Here is a 23,869-nt window from a genome sequence, read left to right as displayed (position 1 = left end):
CAACTGGAGGGAAGGAAAAAAAAAAAAAAGTGAAGATGAAAGAATCCAAATTTGTTTTAGTTAGCAAGACACTACATGGGAAGATGGCTATTTCAACTTATTTCTTTTTTATATCCCATTTCAGGCTAAATAGTTTTAAAAAGCCAAGCCATTCATCAAAAATACACTGAATTTTGATGGATTTAATTATGTAAAGTGCCCCTCTTCCTTCCTTATACACACGATTCTTAAGAAGTCATTTACCATTTCAAGTGCAAACAGCCAGAAATTAAGAAATGCCAAAATACACATACCTCTGTCTTTGGTACATACTCTGTACCATCTGAAACTTTTCACATGTACCTTAATTTATTCAACACTTGAGATGGATCTAGCTCACTTAATACCATACCTGCAGCTGTCTTCTCCACATTATTCAGCATGTGGCCCTATCCCTTATGTTTATTATATTGTTTATACCCTTCTCTAAGGACCGATTTCCACTGACCTTAGTAGTAAGACAACTTACTCAGGAATTCAGCATCTCCACCTAGTCAAAACGTGTGATTACAGGCAACACGTTTAAAAATGTACTGACTCCTACCTTACATAGCAACCTCACTACAAGGGCAGGGATAAATTCCAGGTCTCAAAATGGTGATCAACATCTTTACTGACAACATGTTCTCCAAGTTCTGCAACAGAGCAGACCAGGCTCCCACAGAAGAGCCTGCTTCATTTCACTGCTCTGATTCATCTGCTCAACGGGGTGAAAACTAAAACTGCACTCATCAGATAATTATTATACTACAATGCATACACATAGGGCATTTAAATTAGGCTGCACAGGCAATTGCATGCTTGATGTGGCAATTCTGAAGTTTTGCTTAAAAGATTTACAAAGGTATATAATTTTTAAGTTCTTAAAAAAGGAAACACAATTCCAATTAGTTATTAGCCTGAATGGTTAGGAGGTGGTCAAATTTGAAAACTGGAAATATTACCCTGCAAAAGGAAGTGCCTGCTTCAATAACAGAGCACTGCCAACTCCTCTATAAAACTCGTAGCAGTTAAAAAGTGTAATTCAAACATCTTCCTGGTTGACAGCATAAATGATTACAGATAGATGTAAAATACTTGAAATTCTCAAAATTTAAACTGAAAAATTGCAAAAACTTTTCATTCTTTTTTTCCCCAGCTAATGGTAATTGACAAATATATGTATTTTCAAAAGAAGAGAAATGACAAAAATCCCTAACAGATGGGACACGGTATACTCCGTACAAGCAACAACCGGAAAGCCCTCCCTGCCATTTACTAATGGCTACTAACAAGTGAAAGTCAAATCGTATCTCACACCTAACAGCCCATGACGCAAGCAGATGGTTTTAGTCCCACTGCGGAAGATTTTCTTCTCCGCTGAGAACACCGAGGTGACACGGCCATCCACTCTCATCAAAGTCCTCCGTTCCATTAGGAAATCCGCATCTCTGGGGCCGCACGTGTGCACTGGAAGATACATGCTTGAGGAAAAACACATGCATTAGGAGAGTTGCACCGACAAGATCTGTATTAGGAAAATGAGGTCCTGAGCTCCCTGGTGCTCCCGGGCAGTATCAACAGAGCATTTCACTTCCTTGGGCTTAAAGGCAGAGCAACCTTGCATAAAATAACAATTCATCACTGCCCCCAGTTGTCCAGCAGCACTGTTATTATCCACTTGTAATGAAACTAATGCAAACTTGGTGTTTCCTAGCCCCTCTCCCTATGTATATGTCACCATTTCCTAGCAATAGCTCAGTGTCAGGTGAATACTTTGCTGTTTGCTATTTCCACTAATCGTCCCAGGACATTTCTTAGCTTCCACTGAAGTTTGCTCTTATTTTAGTTCAGACATAATCCCCACAGTTACTAGGGGTAAGACAATAACCAGAAAAAAAAAAAAATAAACCCATCCTTGCAACTATTCACACTTTACAAATGCTCAAAACTATTACACTGGAGCAAGAAATGTCAGGATGTTGGTACAAGCTTATGACCCCACCTCTTGACCACATGGTAGCCAGAATGTACCTAATTTTTCTGCATGTATCTATCAACGATTTGTTGAGCCATTGGGAACATTTTGCTTATAATTTTCAGATGGAGTTCAAACTTCAGTACATAAGCTCTCACACAAGTAAACCTGCATCTCCTATCAACGAATAATTTTATTTTAAATAAGCCTGTGTACAAAAATACCCCTGCTGTTCATAACCCGCTTTTGAGCAGAAAAATAAAAGCTTTGGGAAGGTTGTGGAGTGCAGAGTGAATTCCCCTACCCCTGCCTTTGAGGTAGACTGTGACGGTCCCCGTAGGACCCTGCCTAGCAGAGATAACAGACGCTGTCAAAACAGGTTTCCTGGAGCAGATTGCCTAACTATCCGGGCAGGGCAGATCCAAGGATTTCCCAAGGAGAGCATTTTCACATCCAATCAGCCTTTCAGCTCTGCCCAGACCATCCATAAAAGAGCTCATGTTGGAGGCGAAGATGTGACGGAGGGCTGAGAAAAATCAGTTTGGTAGAACTAGATGGTGTCCAAAATCATTATTCTGTACCCTACTGAAGAAAAAAATCTTACTATTAATCTCCTTTATCATGTCACTTCCTATGTGTTGTTTTTTGTTTGTTTGTTTGTTATTTTAATGATCAGTGGGATACAGTTACATTGTGATGGATTTTATAAATAAATTAGAAGCTATTAGCACATGCCTTAGTCAAAGGGGATGTGGTTGATAAAAAATGATAATAATAATAATAATAATAATAAAAGTTCAGCCCAACCTACAGACAACGAGAATGGGGCTTAATACACCAAATTCAAACATCACAGTCTGTCTCTACTGGCCAGATCCTAAAGGTTCAAGTAAAGTCTATCATGGTTATATTTTGGCCAAACAACTTCTGGAAACACTGGACGTAGTTTTTATAAAATACTTTCTGTGCCAAGTATCTACAATACTTGAAATATTTACATACTTCTAATTTCAAAACAAGGACACGTCCACCCCTTCACTAACTGCTAATATATGTCCAACACGACCAAATCAAGAAACTGGCAGACCTAGCTGAGAAACAAAGTCCGAATAAATATTGAAAAGAAACACATTCCACATGCCTTGAGATATTTTACAATGGAGCTTTATACCATGGATGTGGTTGAATAACAGGATGCAGAACTACCTGTGGACAAATATCTGGCTTCTTTTATACTTGGTAGGTAAATGAATATACCTCATTAGCTGCCATTCAGGAATAGGGCTAAATGAAGAGGAAAAAATAGGATCAGATAAGGAAGCAGGCCAGAGTATATTTCACATTCAATATTACTTACTTTGAAATAAAGGAAAACTCTACAAAAAGGCAGAGACAGGAATATAATCAATGCATTATTATGCATTGCAAAAAAGATACAATAATGCAACTGGCCTCTTTTCCTCAGTTTTTCATTACCACACCGTTTCCATAAAATACAAATAATTATAGATACTAACTGTGAATCCAAAAAACCTCTGGAAATTAAAATTTATGGCTCTCCTAGCAACTGTATCTCACACACTTGCACACATGCAGTATTCTGTATGGTATTTGGTGTGGGCTTTTGTGCTTTCACAGCAATGAGGTTGAATTATGGTTGCTGTGGGAACTATATCTTTGAATTTCTTGACTCACGCTACCATCTCAACTAAATGTTACATTAACATAGGTAAGCATGTGTTTTGTTTGTTTTTTTCCAGAAAAAAAGGAACTTATATGGATGGTTACATATTTAACTGTTCTTCCTAAGAAACAACACATGGCTGTGTCTGTCAAAGTACAGAGCTCTAATTGTGCTCACACTGCATACACAAGAAGTAAAACAGAGCCACATAAAACCTGTGAGTCAAATGTGGCAGAAAATAGCAGAAAAGTGATAATGTCACTAAAAGCTTGTTTTTGCAATCTTCCTAAATTTGTTCGACTTTTTAATTTCAGAGTTTGGGTACATGCTTTCTTCCAGGGCTCTAGCAGAAGATATATATACATTTGTCATCTTCCTCACAAGTGAGCACGAGTGTGACAGGGCTGTCACAGCCAGCATCGCCGGCCCCAGTCAGCACAGGCATTGCTCTGGGTACTCTGAATATACAGCAAAAGGCAGTGATTTCTGCCATAAGAGTATTGAGGACTGACATTTGATGTGCAATATAGGTCACAAGCTGCTGCAGCGGCACACATCAGCGTAGGAGGAGAGACAGCCTCTCGCTGCCACTGGAGATGTTCTTTAGCAGAGGTGAGCTGTCCCGTGGCAGGACCAAGAAACTCAAACTTCAAAGCCAGTTTCTTTGATCCAAAATGTTCTTGTTGCTATTTCCCAACTAGTACATTTTGTCTTTTGACACCACCAGGAAAAAGGGAGCGAGTCTGACAAACCTCTTCTTATTTTGGAATTGTCACTCAACAATAATGCCTCTAAAATCATCAGATTAGACATCGCATGTACAAGTTATTACTACAGCATTTTAAAATTGGAGTAAATTCTATTGCACAGTTGCTACTTCCAGAAAAGTCAACGTTGGTATTACTCTTAACTATTATTTTTATTTACCTTGGAGGAGCCTGGGGAGAGGGGGGAAATCAAGAAGGAAAACAACATCACAAAGCTGCCAAGACACAGTGGCACTCTTCTGAAGAGCATACAGCAATGCTCAGCTGCTCTGCCAAGAAACTCAACAGACCACCAAGGTCTCAGGAGATTCCACTTACAAGAGGAAAGGTGAGTGTCCCACTAGGGCATGTGGGAGCAAAATATCAAAAAAATCCAGGGAAAACAGTAAAACACAGCTGGGATCTCCTGGTTTGGAATAGAGGTGACAGAGCACTTGAAAGTAACATCCTAGGAAACTTAAGAAAGTAGCTGTTCACATGGAAAATTTCAAGTTAAAAAATAAAATCACAATTTTGCATATTTTAAGTGCATGAAAAATAAGAATTTAGCTTAAAATGTGAGTTCACAATTATCTTAAATCGCCTATATCTCCTTTGCATAGCATTATGAAGGATTCCAGGTGAGGGCTTCTTTCAAATCAAATCTGAAGCACTGGGTATTTCCAGAGTAAATATTCAATTTCCAAGCAGTTTATAATGTTAATGCAAGAGATTATCAGAGAACCTCCAAAAATAAGAGTGATCTGATCAATAAAAACACAGCCTTGGTATTAAAACTTTCAAAGATCTAGAAGATTACCCAATATGACAGGCCTAACAAGAAACTATTAAGTGTCGCAAGAATAACACTTCTACTGTTAGACTTGCACCTTTAAAGATGCAGCTATTTAAGTCTAGTCATAACACCAGAAATTAGTCTGGCTACAAAGAGAAAGAAGATTACTATACTTTGCGTCTGCCAGCGAAATTGTGGATAATTTTAGTTTCAGGGTTCTAAGACGACTATTAAATACAGTAATTAAGGTAGTTGGGTGAAATGGAAAGGCACGTCACTAACAATACAACTGTGTTAGATAGTTTTACAAGTCACTTTTGAATGACACATGCCCTCTCTAAGTACAAAAGGCAAGGCACTGGCCCCTTTTAGCATCAAGACTTAATTGCCTCTGAACCAAACACATCGTCTTCAACTGCAATACCAAAATGGTTTCAACTGAAATAATGGATCTGTCTCTTGCATCATACTTTTGAATATTTTCTGAAAATTACTTAATGCAATGGATGGAGAAAGATTTATGAGGTTAACGTTTTACATATTCCTGCAATCATCCCAACTGTCAATGCTGTTCACTGTGACATGAGCCTCTATAAAATGGGCTTGTAAATAAACTTAGCCAGAACACCTGTGAATGTATGTTTCTGGAAAGAGACTGTATTTTATGAAAGACTTAAAAACATATAAATAGGTCATCAGTATTAAGAACATTAAAAACAGGTCAATTTTTTCCATATTGCTAAATCCTTTTTATTTGAACCATTACAAACATACATACTGTGTAAAACATTATGTGTGTCAAATAAATAGTATTTATTCTAAAAATTCCTGGAGGAGGAAAAAGTCAAACACATATACATTGATCTAATTTAACTTTCTTTGATTTTTATATAAATCTCACATGAAGATAAGAAAGTATGCATGTACACGCATTTGTGCAGCTATTAAAAAAAATTCTCAACAGTATTTTACAATATAACGAAAAATAAGCCACAGAGTTCTTCATTTTGGTACATTTATGTTTTGGAATACTGTACAGAACTTCTTAATGTAACATCTAAATACTCTGGCAGTGCAGCTTGCATACGTAACCTGAAGGGCACATGATGATACCACAGAAAGGTATGAAAGGAATCCAGCAGTACTCTCCTGAAAGCAGCCGTATTTCAACATTTATTAAAAGGAAACTTGAGGCCAGCCAACAGCAGGACACTACCACATCCAGGAGTAGTCAATGCTGCTAACAAGAGAAATGGTTCATTCTCACTCTCCAGTGGCACTGCAAGGACATTTACCAGCTTGTATTTCTCTCCAGGAAATGAAGGCTCCAATGGCACCTCAAAACTTACATGAAATTTATCAAGGTGATTGCCCACAAGAAGCACAGTGCTGTATTTACTCTTCTCAATGAAGATCAAAGATGAATTTCATACTACTGAGAGCATCTCCCATTGCTCTTAATGACAAAACAGAGGGAACAGAGAACTCAGGTGGAAGGGGACTCACCTGTTTCCCAGAACTCTACACATGAAATGAAGAAATGAAGTGCCACCACTGTATCAGTTCTTAACAGAAAATGCCCATCAACGAACCTGGAGGTATGACAACTTTGACAAGATACATTGTCATTATCACTTGTAGCACTCTAGAGCTCTACCAACCAACGACTGCCAAGACTGAGGGACAGCGTACATGAGTTTTGCTATTTTATTTACATATTGCCATTTTCAAATTCTTTCTGCATCTGCTTACTGGGACAAACCAAAGAAACAGCCCTCAAGCAGAAAACAAAGCCCAAACCCAAGTACAATGCCCCATAAGCCTCCAACATCTCAAGCAGAGTTGTACAGAGGAAGTCCAGCCACCACAAAGTTCTCCCTATGTGCTACAGAAAACACCTGCAAACATCCACAGCACGCTAGGCAGAAAACTGATGTTTAGAAAGGACTCAGCACATTAAATAGAAGGAACCACAGCCATTATATCAACTAAAGGTTTTATGGCTTTATACTAATGCAGTATTTAAAGACAAACACTGAATTGATACTTGAAAACTGAAAGAAATCAAAGAGCTAAGCCTATATGAAAATCCTTAGAAATAAGCAAGTGATGAACTGAGTGACAAAATAAGGCATCACATGAGATCTCTGGATTTTGTCTTCCAAAAATAATAATCCATGACTTTGTTCAAAAAGGATGGAACATTATGAAGTAGCTCCCTCTTCTGGTTTACCAAACAGCAGCAATCCAACGTAAATGTCAAGAAGCAGAATTCAGCCTGTAAACAATACATTTCGCTGGTTTTTGGCTTCGGTCCTATATCATCAAGTGATCACACAGAGGATTAGGAAAATGCGAGCTGCTGCCCATTATTTTGAATAAGGAGTTCGTAGTTGAGGACAGAAAGGCCCTGCTTAAACATGCTGATACAGAAAGGTTCGACCTTCACACACAGTACAACCGAAAGCTGGTTGAATCCCCCGAATAGCTTGGTATCATTGCAGACATTTTTTTTTATCAGACAGCAAAAATACACAGAAGAAAAGAAATTCATTTCTGTTTTAAAACTCTCAGCATATTACTGAAAAAAAAAATGCATTTCACTGCATTTTGCAAAAAAAAGAACAGATAAATAACAATATTAAGAACAGTTCACCTTCCTACCTATATGGCCTACAATATGACTTCTGGATTCATATTTTCACAACTTCATTTGCAGCTTCTGGGTTGCGATTTTTGAAACGGAACAATTTTATTTATTAATTGGAATTTCTTTCTGTTGTGACATCTTCATACAGATCAACACAAACTGCCCAGTGGTTTCTGACTTGACTTACAGTGCTAGAGGAAGCTTGGTGAAGAGCTGGTGATTTTTCAGCATCCCAACTGGAGCCACAGGCAATCCTATACCCTTCAAACTGTTCATCACTATGGAAGCTGAATGTTTGACTAAATACAAAAACTAGTGTAAATGGCAAAGATGTGGCACCACTGAAATCAGTTTCCTTCATCAGTGTTGTTATTTATAACAAAATCATGGCATAAATTAAATTATTGTGTATTTCATACAAAAGAGGGAGCATAAAAGATGTCCCTGTTGAATTCTGTACTAGATAACTTGAAAGCTTCATGTTTGACTTGCTAATACCTGCATAATCAGGCACACAACAGTGTGATTTCATCTTTCATGATATGTATACCAAGTGCATCTTAGAGGATGCAGCCAACTGAAACACCCAAGGAAATTCTGATCATTTAACCACAGATAAAACCAAAATTGCCAGGAGTTATTTGGATGAAATTGAAAGGATCATATAAAATGGTAGGCCTTGGAGACCTGGAAATAGTGAGAGACAGAGGGAAAAGAGCTAAGATTTGCTGTGCGGGCACCTGCTGCAAATGGCAGACTTCCAGTGACACAGAGGGGAGACCCCTCTGCCAGACTCTGCAACAGTCAATGGGCTGAGACCCCCCACAACCCTCTTGGCAGAGAGAAGAGTTAAAGGGACAAAGAGAAAGTGAAACAAAAGCTGAGGAAAATGTCAGAAACTAGAAAATGTGACCGAGTATGTAAGTGGAGATATTAAAATGGGGCAGAATGTAAAGCAAGTTTGTTACTAAGAGTTGTTAACTCTTAGTAGAAAACATACTCTAGCACCCATATCAAGTTCCAATAGAAACACTGTGAGAACAGAGATTTTATAAATCAATTCAATTCAATCTTCTTCATGTATTAAATTCATTTATTACATAAAAATTAAACCAATTCTTATTTAAAATGCAAAATTAGGAAACAGCAAATGAGAAGTGTAAATAAGCCATCCACCTTTTTCTTTTTTATAACAAGTGTATACACAAGTATATTTTAGTATTTTATTGTCATTCAAGAAGTATTTTGTGTAGTAATCTACAGAATATTTGAATGAAAGACTATTACAAAACCCATGTCACATATAAACAAAGACTTCAAAAACAATGAATGAAAATATCACGAAATGGACTGTTGTTGTAGATGAGTATCTTTATTAGCAAAGCTATCATATGAATAAACAGAACATCAATGTACCTCAGGCCCTTAGTCTATAATGAGAAACTTTGCATATTGAAGCTAAGCATCTGATTCTGCAGCAACAAATAAATACCCGCTTTTTCTTGTAAAGAACCATCTGCTGGGTCTGGTCTTACACAGCCACTTATAACATCATAACAAGAGCAAATGATGGTAGCACTTTTCAGGAAGTGTGCAAGCTAACAGTATCCTAAACATAATCTGGGGTGAGACGACGGGTGTCCCTCCCAGAACTGTGGGGCACAGAAGAGGCATGGTTCAGGTATGTGCAATGCTAATCTGGGCAGCTGGGAGCCCAAAACCGCAAAGTATGTCCATCCAACTAAGGCCTCACAGAAACACAACATCATTCCTCAAAAGAAATGTTGACTAACTGTTAAGAGCTGCTACCGTACCTTTTTACAAGAAACAAAGGAAAATCAGTTGTTTGGTTCAGCCAAAAGAGGGCTGAAAGGCCAAAGCATCTACAGATGGAGACTTCCTGTTTAATTGCACCTGAGTAATGAAGATATGACTTGCAAGGACATTACTTCAGTTGCAAACCTGAGCAATTACATTGTCTTCCACAGAATTCATGTAATACTGGAAAAGACAATATTGAACCAAACCCAGACTTATTGGGTATGACTGAAAACTGCAGGAAGCAATAAATTATCGCATGTAAACCCAACAATGATTAAATTCAAATTCATCGCTTCCCAAGGCTTTGAGCTCCTTCAAATAGTACATTATTCAAATGTATTCTTACAATAAAAATAGTGTTTTATCCATGTTATCTACTCCAAACTACTCAGGAAAAAGGAACGGTAGAAGGCTTTACTAAGGCAAGTAACAGGAAAGTTCGTATCACATGATTCACAAGGTACTAATGTTGTGGCTTTCAGTCACTCAAGATCATGAACTTACCAAACAGATTAAAAGAAAATTTAAACTGCAAATCAATTTCAACTTACCAATCTCTGATGTGTTATCTTTAAGACTGAAAACTAAAAATTGAATTTTGACTCAATCTTTTCATGAACCATATAGTCATTAGTAAATATAATGCTATCTATAACTTGTATAAGAACTGACAGTTTGGACTTCACCTCTCAGAATATCTAAAACACTCTTTAACTTACACAAAGTTCTCAAGAAGTTGGTATGAATCGTAATTCAAAACAAAGGGTCTGGAATAAGTGGTCCTGCCATCAGTCTACTAGACAGTATGGGCAAACAGCTCAAGATCTGGTTTTTCAGAATTTCAAAGCACTAACTGCTCAATAGTGGAAGTTTAGCTCCTACCAAATAAATCACATCCTTAATTCAATATTTCATTTTGCTAGCCTGTAGGTGGATACTCTAATACTGCTCCTCATGTAGCTTTTGTGAGGTTGCACTTAATGTGAGCAAAGTGCTTTGAGATCTTTAGCATGAATAAAATATATTTTGCATTTAGATGTTAATTATAGAAGTAGCAATATTTGAAATAGGGTTTTGTTTCAAAGCAGCAAGACTAAATCAAACATGAATATCTTGGCTTTGATTGTTATGTTTTACTTACTACGCTCTATTTTTCCTTGCATTTGAAATATGCAATTTTGCATTTCTGTTATGTAAATGAATGTTTTTCATCTAATATCTATTTTTGGAAAAAGAATCATTTTCTTCCCTAGTCTAAGACAGAAGTGTTGCTGAGCACAATTCTGGAGTCTAACTGACAGAGTCCTGCAAGGCCATTGCATGCATTCAGTAACAAAAGCAGCAAGAGGTGCCCAGAGGACACACTGAACTTGGACTATTAATATATATGTGGTTATCTATTCAGATATATATCTCATTAAACACATAATTATATTTAATATAGATTAATTGGTCCATCTATCCATTGGTTAGGTGGCCCTAACCAATGCACCTGCAGTCACAGTTCTTGTGGCCTTTCTCTACAGTAAAAGGAAGTAGGATAAGCACTGAAGAGCAATCTGCATTGAAAGGCCAAAGAACAATCAATTATAAGCTAAAGGTTCCTTTTGCCTCTGTGTAATTTAAGCTATTTTAGAGGCAAACTTCAAGAAAATACAAGGCTTGGACTTTATCCAAAATTATCATGCAAGAGGTCAAGCCACCTATCGTGGTACTTCCTTTTATATGTTAAATGTGTTGTTTTTCACTTCTGCAAAGTGTGCCAATTATATTGCTGTACGTGTCCCTAGATATCAGTGGCACTTAGTAGATAACGTATCCTGGAAAATGGAAAAGAAGTACAAAATGCATGCCATATATAAGCCTATTAACGTAAATGGGGTTTACTACCTGCAGAGGATTTTGATTTTGTGGTTTGTGTGACCAAATTATGGTGTTTCTGCCTGTCACTTGTTCTCTGAAATTCATATATTTCCTGGCTGAGTAAGGAAGCTAAAACATTTAAGATTTTCATTTAAGTCATGGAGTAAATTTGGGCATCCATAAATTGCCAGTGTTAAAGAAAACTGAAGTTAGGGTTAGCAAACCAATTTAAAAAATTGTGGTTGAATCTGTCATGTGGCAAAAGGCAGCCCAATAAATCAAAGGAATACAACACCTGTTTAGAAGCAAACATTATACTCTCAAAGCAGTGCTGAAACACTGATATTTACCCAGACGAGTAAGGTTAAGAAGCATATCCCACTCACTCAAATCTTTAAATAAAATTAAATGCCAACCTAAAGCTTGTTTTCAACATTCTATGATGCCTGAGAAATGCTGTCACTCACTCATTACACTCCCTCACATGGATGTAATTTCCACCCCCACCTACCGTCATCACATCTGGTTTGGCATGCAGTTTCAGACAAAAAAAAAATAACCTAGGCACCAAATCACAACATATTTTGAGAAATATTTCAGTATACGTGTGTGTAATTATAGACAGCATTAAGTACATCTTCAAATATAAACCATCATCGAATCTTTTTGGGAAAAAAAAAATAGCCTAAAGCCCTAATAGAACTGTAGCTTATTAGTAGTACACTGGGGTTTAAATCACTTCTCTAAATAGCAAAACACAAGACAACCCAAAACTTTGCATCCCACAGAATCACAGATAGCATGGCTGAAGATGACCTCAAACCATTAGTCTATCTACCAGCCCCACAGCAAGAGCTGCAGCTTTATCACCTCAACCAGTGTTTGTGAAACAGACTTTAAATATCTCAAGTGAGTGAGATTTCGCTGTCTACCCACCCCACCTATTCCAGTGTTTCATCACTGGAAAGCTTTTCCTAACCTGACCCCAATCTATTACAGCCTTTCACTTTCCTCCCTACTAAAAAGCTTTTCAGTCTAGCTTGCACTTGTAATGTTCATTTACGCCCTTTCAAACAGTAAGGCACTCCCCTCAGAAGCACATGGTAACAACAAACAAAAAAACTTTGAGACAAGGTCCTGGCTCCACTTAACTCACTGGAAACAAAACCAGCGGAGACACTGAGATACACTCTCTGGCATTTGCAACGCTACATATAGGACATACTAGAAACTACAGGTTGACACGAAAGTTTGAAGCACGCTGTGGATATTCAAAACCACACATGATTCAGACCCAGAGGGGAAGGGTTTTTGCCCTGGCACTCAAAGGCTGCTCCTTCTCTTTTCACAGAATATTCAAAAAGAAAACTTTCCAGGTTACCTCTTCAAAGTCAAGAAAACAAAAAGAAGGCAAGAAAACTTTCCACGTGTACTACACAGCCTCACTTGCACCTGCAGTTGCTGACGTCAAGGCTAAGAAGACTGATGCCACCTAGGCCATGAGTGACAAACCTCAGCATCTCCCAGCAGAAGACAACCAGCGTGGACACTTATACGAGGCCGGGGCACGCAAATCTCCAGCTGCCCCACTGCAATCCCCTCCTGCTGACAGCATCTCCACCACCCAAAGCTATCCCTGCTGGCCGCAATGTTGTGCCACGGCCAGCCTCGAGCCTGCCAGCCACCCACAGGTGACAAGACACGGTGGTGGCCATGGGGTTGAACCACAGCACCCTGCACTCACCTTCAGAGACCTCAAACTCGGCTGTTCCATTGAGCTGGTAGAGGCACCAATCAACCGTGCTGTTGTCGCCTGGGGGGCCGCCAACTGTAAGAGAAGGAGGAGGGTCAAAGGCATGGTCAGGCTGGGGCACCCAGCACCCACAGGGAGGAGAGAATGGGGCCATGGGGAGAAGGTTGAGGAAGGGACAAGGGGCAGTGGGGTGGAGGAGAGAGGACAAGCCGCAGCAGTGGGGAAGAGGGCAAGGAGAGACGGAGGGGGCAGAGAAGGGAACAGAGGGATGAGAGGGGGCTACAGCGAGGCGGGAGGAGGGGGAGCGTTAACGAAATACCCTGCTTTTGGGACATGTGTGCCGCCCTGCGGAAGGTGCCCAGTGCTCTGAACTGTTATTTTGCTTTGCTCCCAGCGCCGGTAGCTGCTCGGGGCGCCTCCTCCTCCTCCTCCTCCTCCTCCTCCCAGCGGAGCGGGCGGCGCAGGCAGCCAGCGCTGCCTCGGGGCGCTGAGGGAGCCGGGGGAGGGAGGACGGGCGGCAGGGAAGGCTCCGCCCGGAGATCCAGGGGAAGGCGGCGCAGCCTCGCCAGGACCCGCCGCGGCCCCAACAGGTGCCAGAGGGCCCGGCTGGCCTGTGGGGAGCCCCCCTCAGCACGGCCGGCTGCCATGGGGCCGCCCGCCAGCCTTCCTTCATCCCTCCTCTGTGCTCCCCTTTCAGCCTCAGTCCCCGAGTTCCCCTTCAGGGCGCCCCGCCGTGCCACGCTTCACTTCACTTCACTTCGCTTCTTACCTGCCTTGGGCTGTGCAGCCTGTCAGGGACGGAGGCTGCACATGCCAGCTGACTTCTCAGGTTTTACGCACGCTAAAATCACTGTGAGGCTAGAGAGCGTTTCTCATCTTCGGGACCGAGGATCCGCAGGCTGTCCTCACAGCATGCGTGAAAGGTAACTAAGAAAGCAAACCTTTCATCAAGTAAAGCGAAGTGCTCTGTGGAGTGACACTTGCTTCGGCTGGAAAATTGTTAGGGGAGCAGAAAATTTGAAAGTGCTGAAACAGTCAGTTATAGCAAGCATACTTTATAAACGTCTTTATTCGCGCAGACATCCACCCCAAAAACACCACAGGAGGGAAATCTAAAGGTATGTTAATTGTTGTGTACACCAGGTGGTTTTCTTGGCATTTTGTTTAACACAAAGATTGTGACTTTTTAGCTTACAGCTGGCAGCACTGTGCCTAGATCTGTCTTTTTGAGGCGACAATGTCAGAGGCCCACATATACCATAGCTCATGTCAAAAAAAAATAAGCAAGCACACTTTTTACGGGCAAATGAGAAAAGCTTAAGAAATAGTACAGGAAGGCCATAATTAAGCCATGGTAAGAGATTAGGAGCACAAGAGAATAAAACATCAATGTAGGCAGCTGTCATGGCCCAATTACACGGGATCCTCCATTATTTTTGCCATAAATTCTATGTGATATGCCAACCTTCATTCTGTTTTGTAGCACATGAAGACCCTCCTGATGCCTTTAGATTAGTGTGTGCTTTCATAAGCTGTAGGTAGTTTGATCTGATTTTTACTAATATAAGTATTCTGTTCAAACAGGTATGTTCTTCTCTACTCTGTACAAGACAGGGTAATACTGTGACCTGTGTGAAAGAGTAAGGAGGACAATTACATGTTCTGATGGAAATAGGTTTAAAATGGGAGTAACAGTCTGCAAACATTCTCAGCTACTTTAGCAGCAGAGCAAAATGCCAACGCTTAAGCTTTCCTGGGAACTTCACCTAAATTACAAGACCATAATACCTTCTGAGGTAAAAGAACATCACTTCATTTAGACTGTGTATATATATTTATCTCTAAGCCATATGTTTGCTGGATGTGTGCTCGCTTTCTTGGAACTGAAAAGGTTTAAGCTGATGATTTGGGGAAAAACAGATATCACAGAGCTGTATTAAAGCTTCATCCAGCTGCTTAAAGATACTAACTCTCTCATTAAAGTACCTACAGCCCTTGATTGCTCTCCACAAAGTATTAAATAAAATTAACCTTAACATTCCAGTACAAGCCTCTTCTTTTTGGAGAAAATTATAGTCTCCCATATTAATAAGCAAACAAGGGCCCAGCTGTAGGAGAATTCATTCATATTAGCCATATTTTTATAAAATGTAGTGATTTTATGCTCTTCAGCTCAGTATTACTGAGTTACATACTGTTTTTCATTATGGACTTTAAAAATTTACTCACTTTGTATGGTGAAAAAAAATCAGTTTGGCATGTAAGTCAGTATGTTATATATTTCTTTTTCTTCCTAAAATGGGAAGATAGATACAGATCTTACTTAGAGTATGATCTGTTTCTACATGTACCTTAAATATTGAGGTGGGTTAATGTGCACCCAAGGGCTAAGAAGTTCAGCATGAATTTGTCTTTTATCAGTGCAAGTCTGTAGAGGGATACTGTAAAACTATTTGTGATGGTTTTATCACAAATAGCAATGCAACTGCTTGAACTAAATCTAGTTAACCTATGAATTCTAAATCAACAGACAAAACTTGAAGGTACGAGCAGATACTGCTTTCAGCCGACTTCCTTTACTTTTGAATTGCTGGAAATGAGTTTGGTGTGATACTTTTTATCATTGCAGGAGTGTAACATTGTTAAAAGCACATAATTTACTCAAACTTGAATTTAAGCTGGGTAGCCAGAAGTATACTACTGTGTACTTTGAAGAGTGAATCAACAAAAGAACTATTTGGGCTTTTAATATAGTATTATATTGGACAGAAACAGAAACTGCAGACCAAATTTCTGGGGAGACTGGGCTGCCTTACCAATATAACATTTTTTAATTATGGACTTTTTCCCTTTTCACAAGGGCTATCAGCAGACCTGACAGTATGGCTGTTTCAGTTTCAGCACAGCAGCCAGCGCTCACTAACAGTAAGAAAGCAAGTGAGAAAACCAATTTAAATGGGATCAGAAGGTCAACCCCATAAAATAAAATTTAATCTTGCTACAACTTCAGAACGCAAAGACAATAATCCGCATCGCAGTACCAGGCCCAGAAATAAAGAATTCCATTCCAAAGAGAATTTCCACCAAAACAAATCACTGGGATTTCTAGTCGGCCAGGATGAAGAACGGAACACTTCCCTGAGCAATATGGTTTTGTAGAAAGAAAACAAAAAAATAATAAAACAGCTCCAGGGGCAGCACTAACAGCTACTTCCCGGGGGTCCGTGGTTTTCACGGGGTCCTGCACCCTGCTGCAAGGACCCCACGTACCAGCAGCACCTCGGGGCTTCCAGCCACCCCCTAGGACCAATTCCCCTCCTCATATCCTCCGATTTAACCAAAAAGTGCTTTAAAGGAAAAAAAAAAAAAGAAAAAAAAAAAAAAGCAGCGCCTTCTGGCGAGCAGGCCCGCGGCTCCCGCTCCCTCAAGATGGTGGCGGCCCGGCCGGGAGGCGGCGCCGGAGCGGGGGGCGGCCGGGGGCGGGACGCGGTGAGGAAAACCCCGGCTTCGGCCCCGGCCCTAGCCGGCTGTGGAGCAGCCATGGGGCCCCTGCTGCTGCTCTTCAGCCTCATCGTGCCGGCTGCTGGCCGCGGGCAGCTGCGGGCTTTCGTGGTCGCCCACAGCCACATGGACGTCGGCTGGGTTTACACGGTGCAGGTGGGGCCCGCTGAGGAGGGAGGCAGGCAGGCAGGCAGGCCGGGGAGGGGGGGCGGCGGGGCTGAGCCTCCCTGCTTTTCCTCAGCCCGGTGCTGCGTTAAAAATAAGAAAAAATAAGGCGTAAATCGTTGAGAGGAGAGCCCCCCAGTCTGTCCCGCAGTGCGGCTGGTCGCCTGGTTTTGTGGGATCACCTTGACGGGGGAAGGCAGGGCTGGCTTAGAGACTGCGCGCGTCGCGTGGGGTTTCCTGCTGCCAGCGTTCAGTGGGATGCTCGCGGTGGGTTTTGGAGCTGTTTTTAAAAAGGAAAACTTTCCAGCTGTCAAAGGGTGCTTTAGCTGCTTGGCAGGCTTTGTTGGGCTTTCAGAGTGTCCTCTTAGTAAGCCAAAAACTGAAGGAAATTCTCAGTCCTTAGAGACACCCTACTGGCCGAGGCAGAGTCGGTGCATAGGGCTACGGAAGTATGGCAGCAAAATTTATGCTTAGTGAGTGAGTTGCAGAGCAAAAATAAAATCAGGTGGGGTATTTATGCCCTTTGTATTTGTTAGTCTAAATTCTGCATCCTTTTTTTTTTTTTTTTCATTACAATGAATTTCTTTAGATGATGCAGAAGATGCTGCAGATGCTCTACTTGCTAGAGGGATTCGACATCGCATGCTTAAGAATAACTATAATAAAAAAGATAATGTCTTACCAAGAACAATTTTTACTATTGTTTGCAAGTAGCCTGGCTTGTGAGAACAACAATTTTCGATTCCAACCCAGACCGCTGGGCTTTATAAACTTTGCAGGAGTTCTGGTGTAGCTGAAGTTTGTGTCATGACGCAGATTGGTTTGCTTTAATCTCCAAAATACATCAAGAAAATATTTTCAATAGGTTACCATACTGAATAAGTTAGTAGTGTATCATGTTTGAGGAGTCCTTGATCAACTCTTAAAATATATTGTACTCCACTGAACTATTCAGAATTAAAATTGAGCACGATGTTGTAATCCTTGTAAATATACTTGGATTTTAGGTTATATTGTTTGCAGCCAATTGTGAGACAAATGAAAGCTTAGCAGGCATTTGAGCATGTCACTATTGAGTAATAGTAAAATTTGAAGGCTATTCCCTTAGTTAAAATTTCACTTTGTGTAACAATAAGTGTCTAATCATAATCTTGATTATAAAAAGTCCTTTAGAAATGATTGAAAAGTAATTGAACAAGCAATTATTTAGATAAGCTCTGAAGTATTTTAAGCCATTCCTCCTACACTGAAAATTTTTTGCTTTTCTAGCGGCAGTTAGCAAAGATAGCTGGATTTCAGTTGTGGAAAGCAAGGGGATAGGAAAAGTTAGTTTCTGATTTGGCTCACATCATCCTGTTCTTCAGAGTGTGCTTTTCTTTCTTACAGGAAAATTGCCCAAATGGATTCATATGTTATGTATCATGCCCAGTATTTGTAGTTGGATGAGGGATCTGTTGATCAGTTTCAGGTGCATGTTTGTGTTGTGGTGCTTATTTTCAAGCATGTATCATTAGCTTTAAGTAGAAAGGCAATGTTGTTGATGTTAAAATAACTATGCTATTAGATACATACAGAAACTGTTGCAAGAAAACACAGGCACTGCAGGAAATCCTGGGATCTCCGCTGTTGCCTTTAGGTGTTGTATATCACTTTGATGTTAAGTAAGGGGTGAAACACTGCATATGGCCAAGCAGTTTTTCTGGCAAGGAAAAGTGTACCCAAGATATCATCATTTGCACAACTTTAAATGAATATGACGTTGTTTGTTTGATACCATATGATAGGATATAACTGCGTGATGGGTCTCAGAATCACAGAATTGTAGGGGTTGGAAGGGACCTCAAGAACCCCCTTATCTGATGAATATAGCTCCCATATTTGCATTCCAATAAAATCCATAGGCCTTCTGGAATCGAAGTTGCTTTAGGAGCAGGAGACACATGGAGTAGATGCTCTGATTCTCACGCTTTATGATTCTATGTCAACAGTCAGATTTGTTCTGAGTCCTTTGCCTCTGTACTAAATCATCTAGCAGAGTGGTTTTATTTTTCATGACTAAAACTTCTAGGGTCATAGTAGAATAATTTACAGTTTAGGTATAACTGTATTATACCAGTAACACACACCCACAGCACAGTCATACTCTACAAAAACAATTCTGATAATTCAGGATGCCAGCAGTAGAGCAGAAATGGAAGGGTAAAGCAGACGTGTGGATTTCTTTCCAACTACATTGGTGGAAAGGCTTACCATGCCTGGTACTGATGGTGGGTGTAAGGTAAGCAGTGAGGGATAGGGTGAGCTGTTCCCAGTAGATCAAAAAGAAAACTTTTATTGATGTCTGCTGATCTTGTGGGAAGCTACAGCATGATCTGGTCAGGTCCTCAATCGGAGAATGGTTTTTGGAACCAAAGGCACACAGGGTGTATACAACCAGAGAGACCTCAGCCTTTCTGAGAGTACAAAAGAAGTTTGCAACAAACTTGACATTTTCATCTCTTTAATATCGAGCCCCATGAGTGTTCAAAACAGCCCCTTCAATGTAGGCCAAGCACCACTTTCCAAAATGCAGTTTCTTTTCTGTGTTATTTTGCAGGAGAGTATGCATGCTTATGCAGCAAATGTCTACACATCTGTTGTAGAAGAGCTAATGAAAGGAAAGCAACGCAAATTTATTGCTGTGGAGCAGGAATTCTTTCGACTCTGGTGGGATGCAGTAGCCACGGATAAACACAAGCAGCAGGTAAGTTGTACTAGAGCCAAATGTACTGCTAACAAGGAATCCATGCTTTTTTCGGAGGGCAAGGAGGGGGCAAAGTATTTCAGCATTTGCTTTTTACCCATATCTTCTGCCATCTGTCTGGGAATCTAGCACTTCTTATGAAAGGACTTTACCTCTAAAGGTAGTTTCAAGAGGTTAGAACCCCAGATATAGATCAGAGCGGTAGGAGGTAGTAACCTTTGCACTAAGACTCTTTACACTTAGCAATTCTTGTTTCATCAGTGACTTTTTTTATTTGGGGGCATGCTAGTATAAGATCTGGGTGATTCTGAAAGAGGTTGCACCAATATCTGTCAAACATCTGAAGCTTACAAACTGGTAATGCTGCTCACAAGAAGGAACTTCTTTCTTTCCAGTTAAGTGTTGCTCAAAAAAAAAGGTTTCTAAACAAGGCTAGTGCAGCAAAAAGAAAAATGTAGGATTCAACAACAATAGCTGTTTCTTGGGTTTGCTTATTTATGAACTGTGATCCTTTTCAGTCTTAAGAGTTTTAACTCAAGGATTTATTTTTTTTTCCTAGTAAGGACATAATGAAGTTATGTTTATTATTTCTTTTTTATGCCAGAGGAACTCAGGATAGTCAGTGGTTCTATGAAAGTGCTAGATGCGTAAAGTGTCATATGAAAAAGTCACCTCTGGTCTGTTTTTTGTTTAAACCTAGTCCTTCACTAAATTCTGAATTGTCTGTAATGTTTCATATTTAAATAATAGCTTGCTACCTGTGTGCGGCTGACCTTTGTAAATAGGTTTTGCTGTGGTGGCAGTCTTTGCCCGTACCTGCCCCTTGCAGCACAGATCTCTTCTCTATTCTTAATTAGAAAATTGCATTACAAATCCAGGGTGGAGAAATTAAAGAAAATAGCATAGGAACTGCTTTGTGCAGGACAGGAGAGTATTCTTTCTAATGGACGTTGTTCTTATTTGAAGGATGTTGTGTGGCAGTAAGCCAAGCTGTAAAGAAAAGGCCTATAATTCCCTGTAGTTCCCATTCTGTGATATCTAAAAGAGTAAATGTTTATCATGTTTGACCTCAGCAGCACAAAACTAGTACTTAGGATTCAGCCCTTAATTTTCTTGTCTAGATTCTTGTGGCTTTTCTGCATTTTAGTCAGTTCTGTATTAACTTTTCAAGAAACTATTATAAAAGTAAAGTGATTAAAAGCAAATTTCTGTGAAACCTGTTTGTCAAACGTCAAATTTCTAGAAGCTACGAAGCTTGTTGATAAGTGATGCATTTTTCACATTAGCAAGTTGCAAATATTGGGCCTTGAAATTAGGTCTCTGTGGTTATTGTCCTGCTTTTTCCACTTGAACTCTAGCATTAACTATTTTCTGTGGTACATCCCACAGGTTTTAATTTAGTATTTTGCTTGAAATACAGGATTTAATTCTGGTTTATTTTGGAAAATCTGCTTTGGATTAGTAGTATCAGCATTAAAAATTAGTTAAAACCACAGCCTGAGCACTGAGGCTGGTTTTACGGTTCAGACAAAAGCATATATAGGAGTGAAGTGGGCTGCAGCAGTACGCAGCCAGATGTGAACCTCTTAGTTCTCTGTGCATGTTGTTCCCGCGTGATGTCTGGGTGTTTTAACTAGGGGGGAGAAAAGATATGTAGCCACTTGTAGCTGGGATGTATGAATGGGTTGATGTAAGGGTAGTACGAGTTGTCCCAAGGTCCATGGATATGTCCTACTGCTGTAACAGCCTGCTGCTTGTAGAACTGTTGTGTCTCTTTCCTAGGTTCCTATTGCGTTTTCCCAATTCAAGTCAGTGCAAGGGCATGTTCTTACAGATTTCTCTGTTTTCTGGGGTTGGATATAATTTAAATTACTTGAATTATTATTATTTTCAGTATTTTCAACCTCGCTGTGATTCCATGAAACTTAAAATAAAGTTTCCATGGCCTAAAGTCTGGTTCAAAGGTATCTTTTTTGGACATCCATCCACATGGGGAATAATAGCTACAGATGCTTTTCATGTAGGTCAGGACCAGTTCTGTGCTGACACCAGATATCAGTTATCTGGTCTCCCAGCATGCTAATCAGTCACCACAGTCAGCTGGAACTAATTTATGAATGCTGAGCCCTGAAGCATTTTCACAACATTGTGAATGAGAGAAATGATTATAACCAAAATTGACAATCTGGCATCGTATCTGAGCAGACACAGGGGCATTCACTGAAGGTTCCTGGGGAAATAAGCATAATAGGTCTGGAACTAGCATCCTGCATGACAGATTTAAAAAGAAAAAAATAATTAAAAAAAACAATGGTGAGGAATAAAATATGTATTTAGAATTTCTGCTGAAAGTTTGAGGCATGTATCTTTGAAGTTTGAGGTAGCGAAGTAACTATGATAAAAGCAGAAGCCTCTAAGACTTTTAGAAAGGGGCATAGATTATTACCCCTTTCCTACACACCCACATCCAGCAAGTTTGCTAAAAGCTGCATTTAGTGGCATGCTTGCTGTTTCTAGTGGTTGAAGTTAAATAAAATCTTGTACAGGTCATAATATGTTGTCAGGTTGTAAACTAGGAAAAAGAATAGTAAAGAAGGTCAGCAGCATGTTTAATCATATGGGCAAACCCACTACATGTGAAATATCTATTTATTGATAAAACATAGGAAGAGAAGCTTTCTCAAGAAAAAAAAAAATCTGGAAACTTTCCCTTTATTTTATTATTTTCTAGGAAGAGTTGCCATCCTTCAGGGCTTTTTTTGTTGGTTTCTTTTTTTCAGTTGGCTGTTTTTTTGTTGTTGTTGTTTTCTGGGGGGGGGACACACTTCTTATTTGTTTTTTTGTTTGTTTGAAACTAGTGTCTGTAGTTCAGAATTATTTGAAATAACCTTGATTGTACTCCTACGTCCAACCTCTGAAGGCAAGGTCGATGCTTACAGTATTGAAGAGGTGTGAGCATAGCCACAGCACTCTGTCTTCTTCCTGGATCCCACCAGGTTTGGTCTCCAATCTGTTACTGAAGTACTAGAGGAAGCCCCAGGAGCCTGGCCATTGTTGCTTGCATGGAGTTGCACATTGCTTGCTCATCCGGCTTCCTAATGCTGTTTCAAAGCCAGGATGCAGCAGGAGGAAGACTTTAGGAGAAACAAGAGTATCTTTTTTTTAATCCTCCAGCTCTAGCTACCTTGAGGCAGGATTCTAGGCTGCTGCAATTGTGTGGGGGCAAGAGTGATGCTTAGATAGTATCAAATCCTAATGAGGAGTACTTCATCATGATCAAAATCTCTACTGATGAGTACCAGGTCAGTGTGGAGGTACATCTGCCGTGCCTACTACCTGGTTTCAGTGTAAGCTGGGTGGATCGGTGCACTGTGCAGCATATTCGTTTGCTTCCCCTCCCATCACCCTGCCCTTCTCTTTTTGATAGCACTCAGTACAGACAGCCTGTTATCCCACTTTTTTCCTGGATGCCTTCTTGACAAGTGTTGTGTCTGGGTAATAAGCTGTGATCTGAAATGAATTTGCAGCCTTTTTGGATAAGACTGAGATGAAATTTATGTCTGATGTCTTAATTTCTATATCTTAGGTCCATCAGTTGCTTCAGGAGGGACAACTGGAATTTGTCATTGGAGGGCAAGTGATGCACGATGAAGCTGTGACACTAATTGATGATCAGATTTTACAGCTGTCAGGTATGTGTATTTGCATTTAGCTTTTGTTTATCATTGTGATGACCTTGGGGGTGGTTGCTTTTTCGTTTCTCCACCCCAATTTTGCTATTATTTTTTTTCTATTCTTTAGGAACTGATTAAGATATTTCTTCTTATTTGCTGATGGGTCATCTGTATAAAAAAAATCCTTGCATTTAGAAGAAAAAAGAACTACTGGCTTGTAGTTAAGTCTATGTCAACTATAAACTCTTTTGAAACAGAGGCCTTTTTAGTTTGTGTCTGAGAGCTTAAGTTCCTGCAGAGATAGTTATGGTGAAACTGAGGGTTTGAGAAACTCTGGAAGAAAATACCTGATAATGATTCGGAGTGTGAGGGGGTTGTATTGTTTAGGCAAAGTCTTCTGCAGAACGTGGGCCACAGAATATCAACAAGGTCATCTTAACTTAGCTGAAAATCTTGCTTGATGAAGAAATCCCTCAT

The 23,869-nt window shown here is 40.0% G+C and overlaps 2 protein-coding genes across 2 annotated transcripts in view; one reads left to right on the top strand and one right to left on the bottom strand.

Moving 5' to 3' along the window:
• PPP2R2C (protein phosphatase 2 regulatory subunit Bgamma) overlaps positions 1 to 13,797 on the bottom strand; it is a 186,729-nt gene extending 172,932 nt beyond the window's left edge. The window contains exons 1-2 of the mRNA XM_068679858.1: positions 13,629 to 13,797; positions 13,301 to 13,384 (exon numbers count right to left, since the gene is read on the bottom strand). Coding sequence (XP_068535959.1) covers positions 13,301 to 13,384; positions 13,629 to 13,644 — 100 coding nt within the window. The 5' untranslated portion in view covers positions 13,645 to 13,797. The remainder of the gene's footprint in view (positions 1 to 13,300; positions 13,385 to 13,628) is intronic.
• A 2,904-nt stretch (positions 13,798 to 16,701) lies between these two features.
• MAN2B2 (mannosidase alpha class 2B member 2) overlaps positions 16,702 to 23,869 on the top strand; it is a 29,026-nt gene continuing 21,858 nt past the window's right edge. Inside the window, exons 1-3 of the mRNA XM_068679857.1 lie at positions 16,702 to 16,966; positions 19,572 to 19,718; positions 23,305 to 23,410. Coding sequence (XP_068535958.1) covers positions 16,739 to 16,966; positions 19,572 to 19,718; positions 23,305 to 23,410 — 481 coding nt within the window. The 5' untranslated portion in view covers positions 16,702 to 16,738. The remainder of the gene's footprint in view (positions 16,967 to 19,571; positions 19,719 to 23,304; positions 23,411 to 23,869) is intronic.

The sequence above is a fragment of the Anas acuta genome, chromosome 4 (genome assembly GCF_963932015.1).
Source record: "Anas acuta chromosome 4, bAnaAcu1.1, whole genome shotgun sequence".
Taxonomy (NCBI): domain Eukaryota; kingdom Metazoa; phylum Chordata; class Aves; order Anseriformes; family Anatidae; genus Anas; species Anas acuta.
The sequence above is the reverse complement of the archived record's forward strand: the minus strand, read 5'-3'. Positions and strand labels throughout refer to the sequence as shown.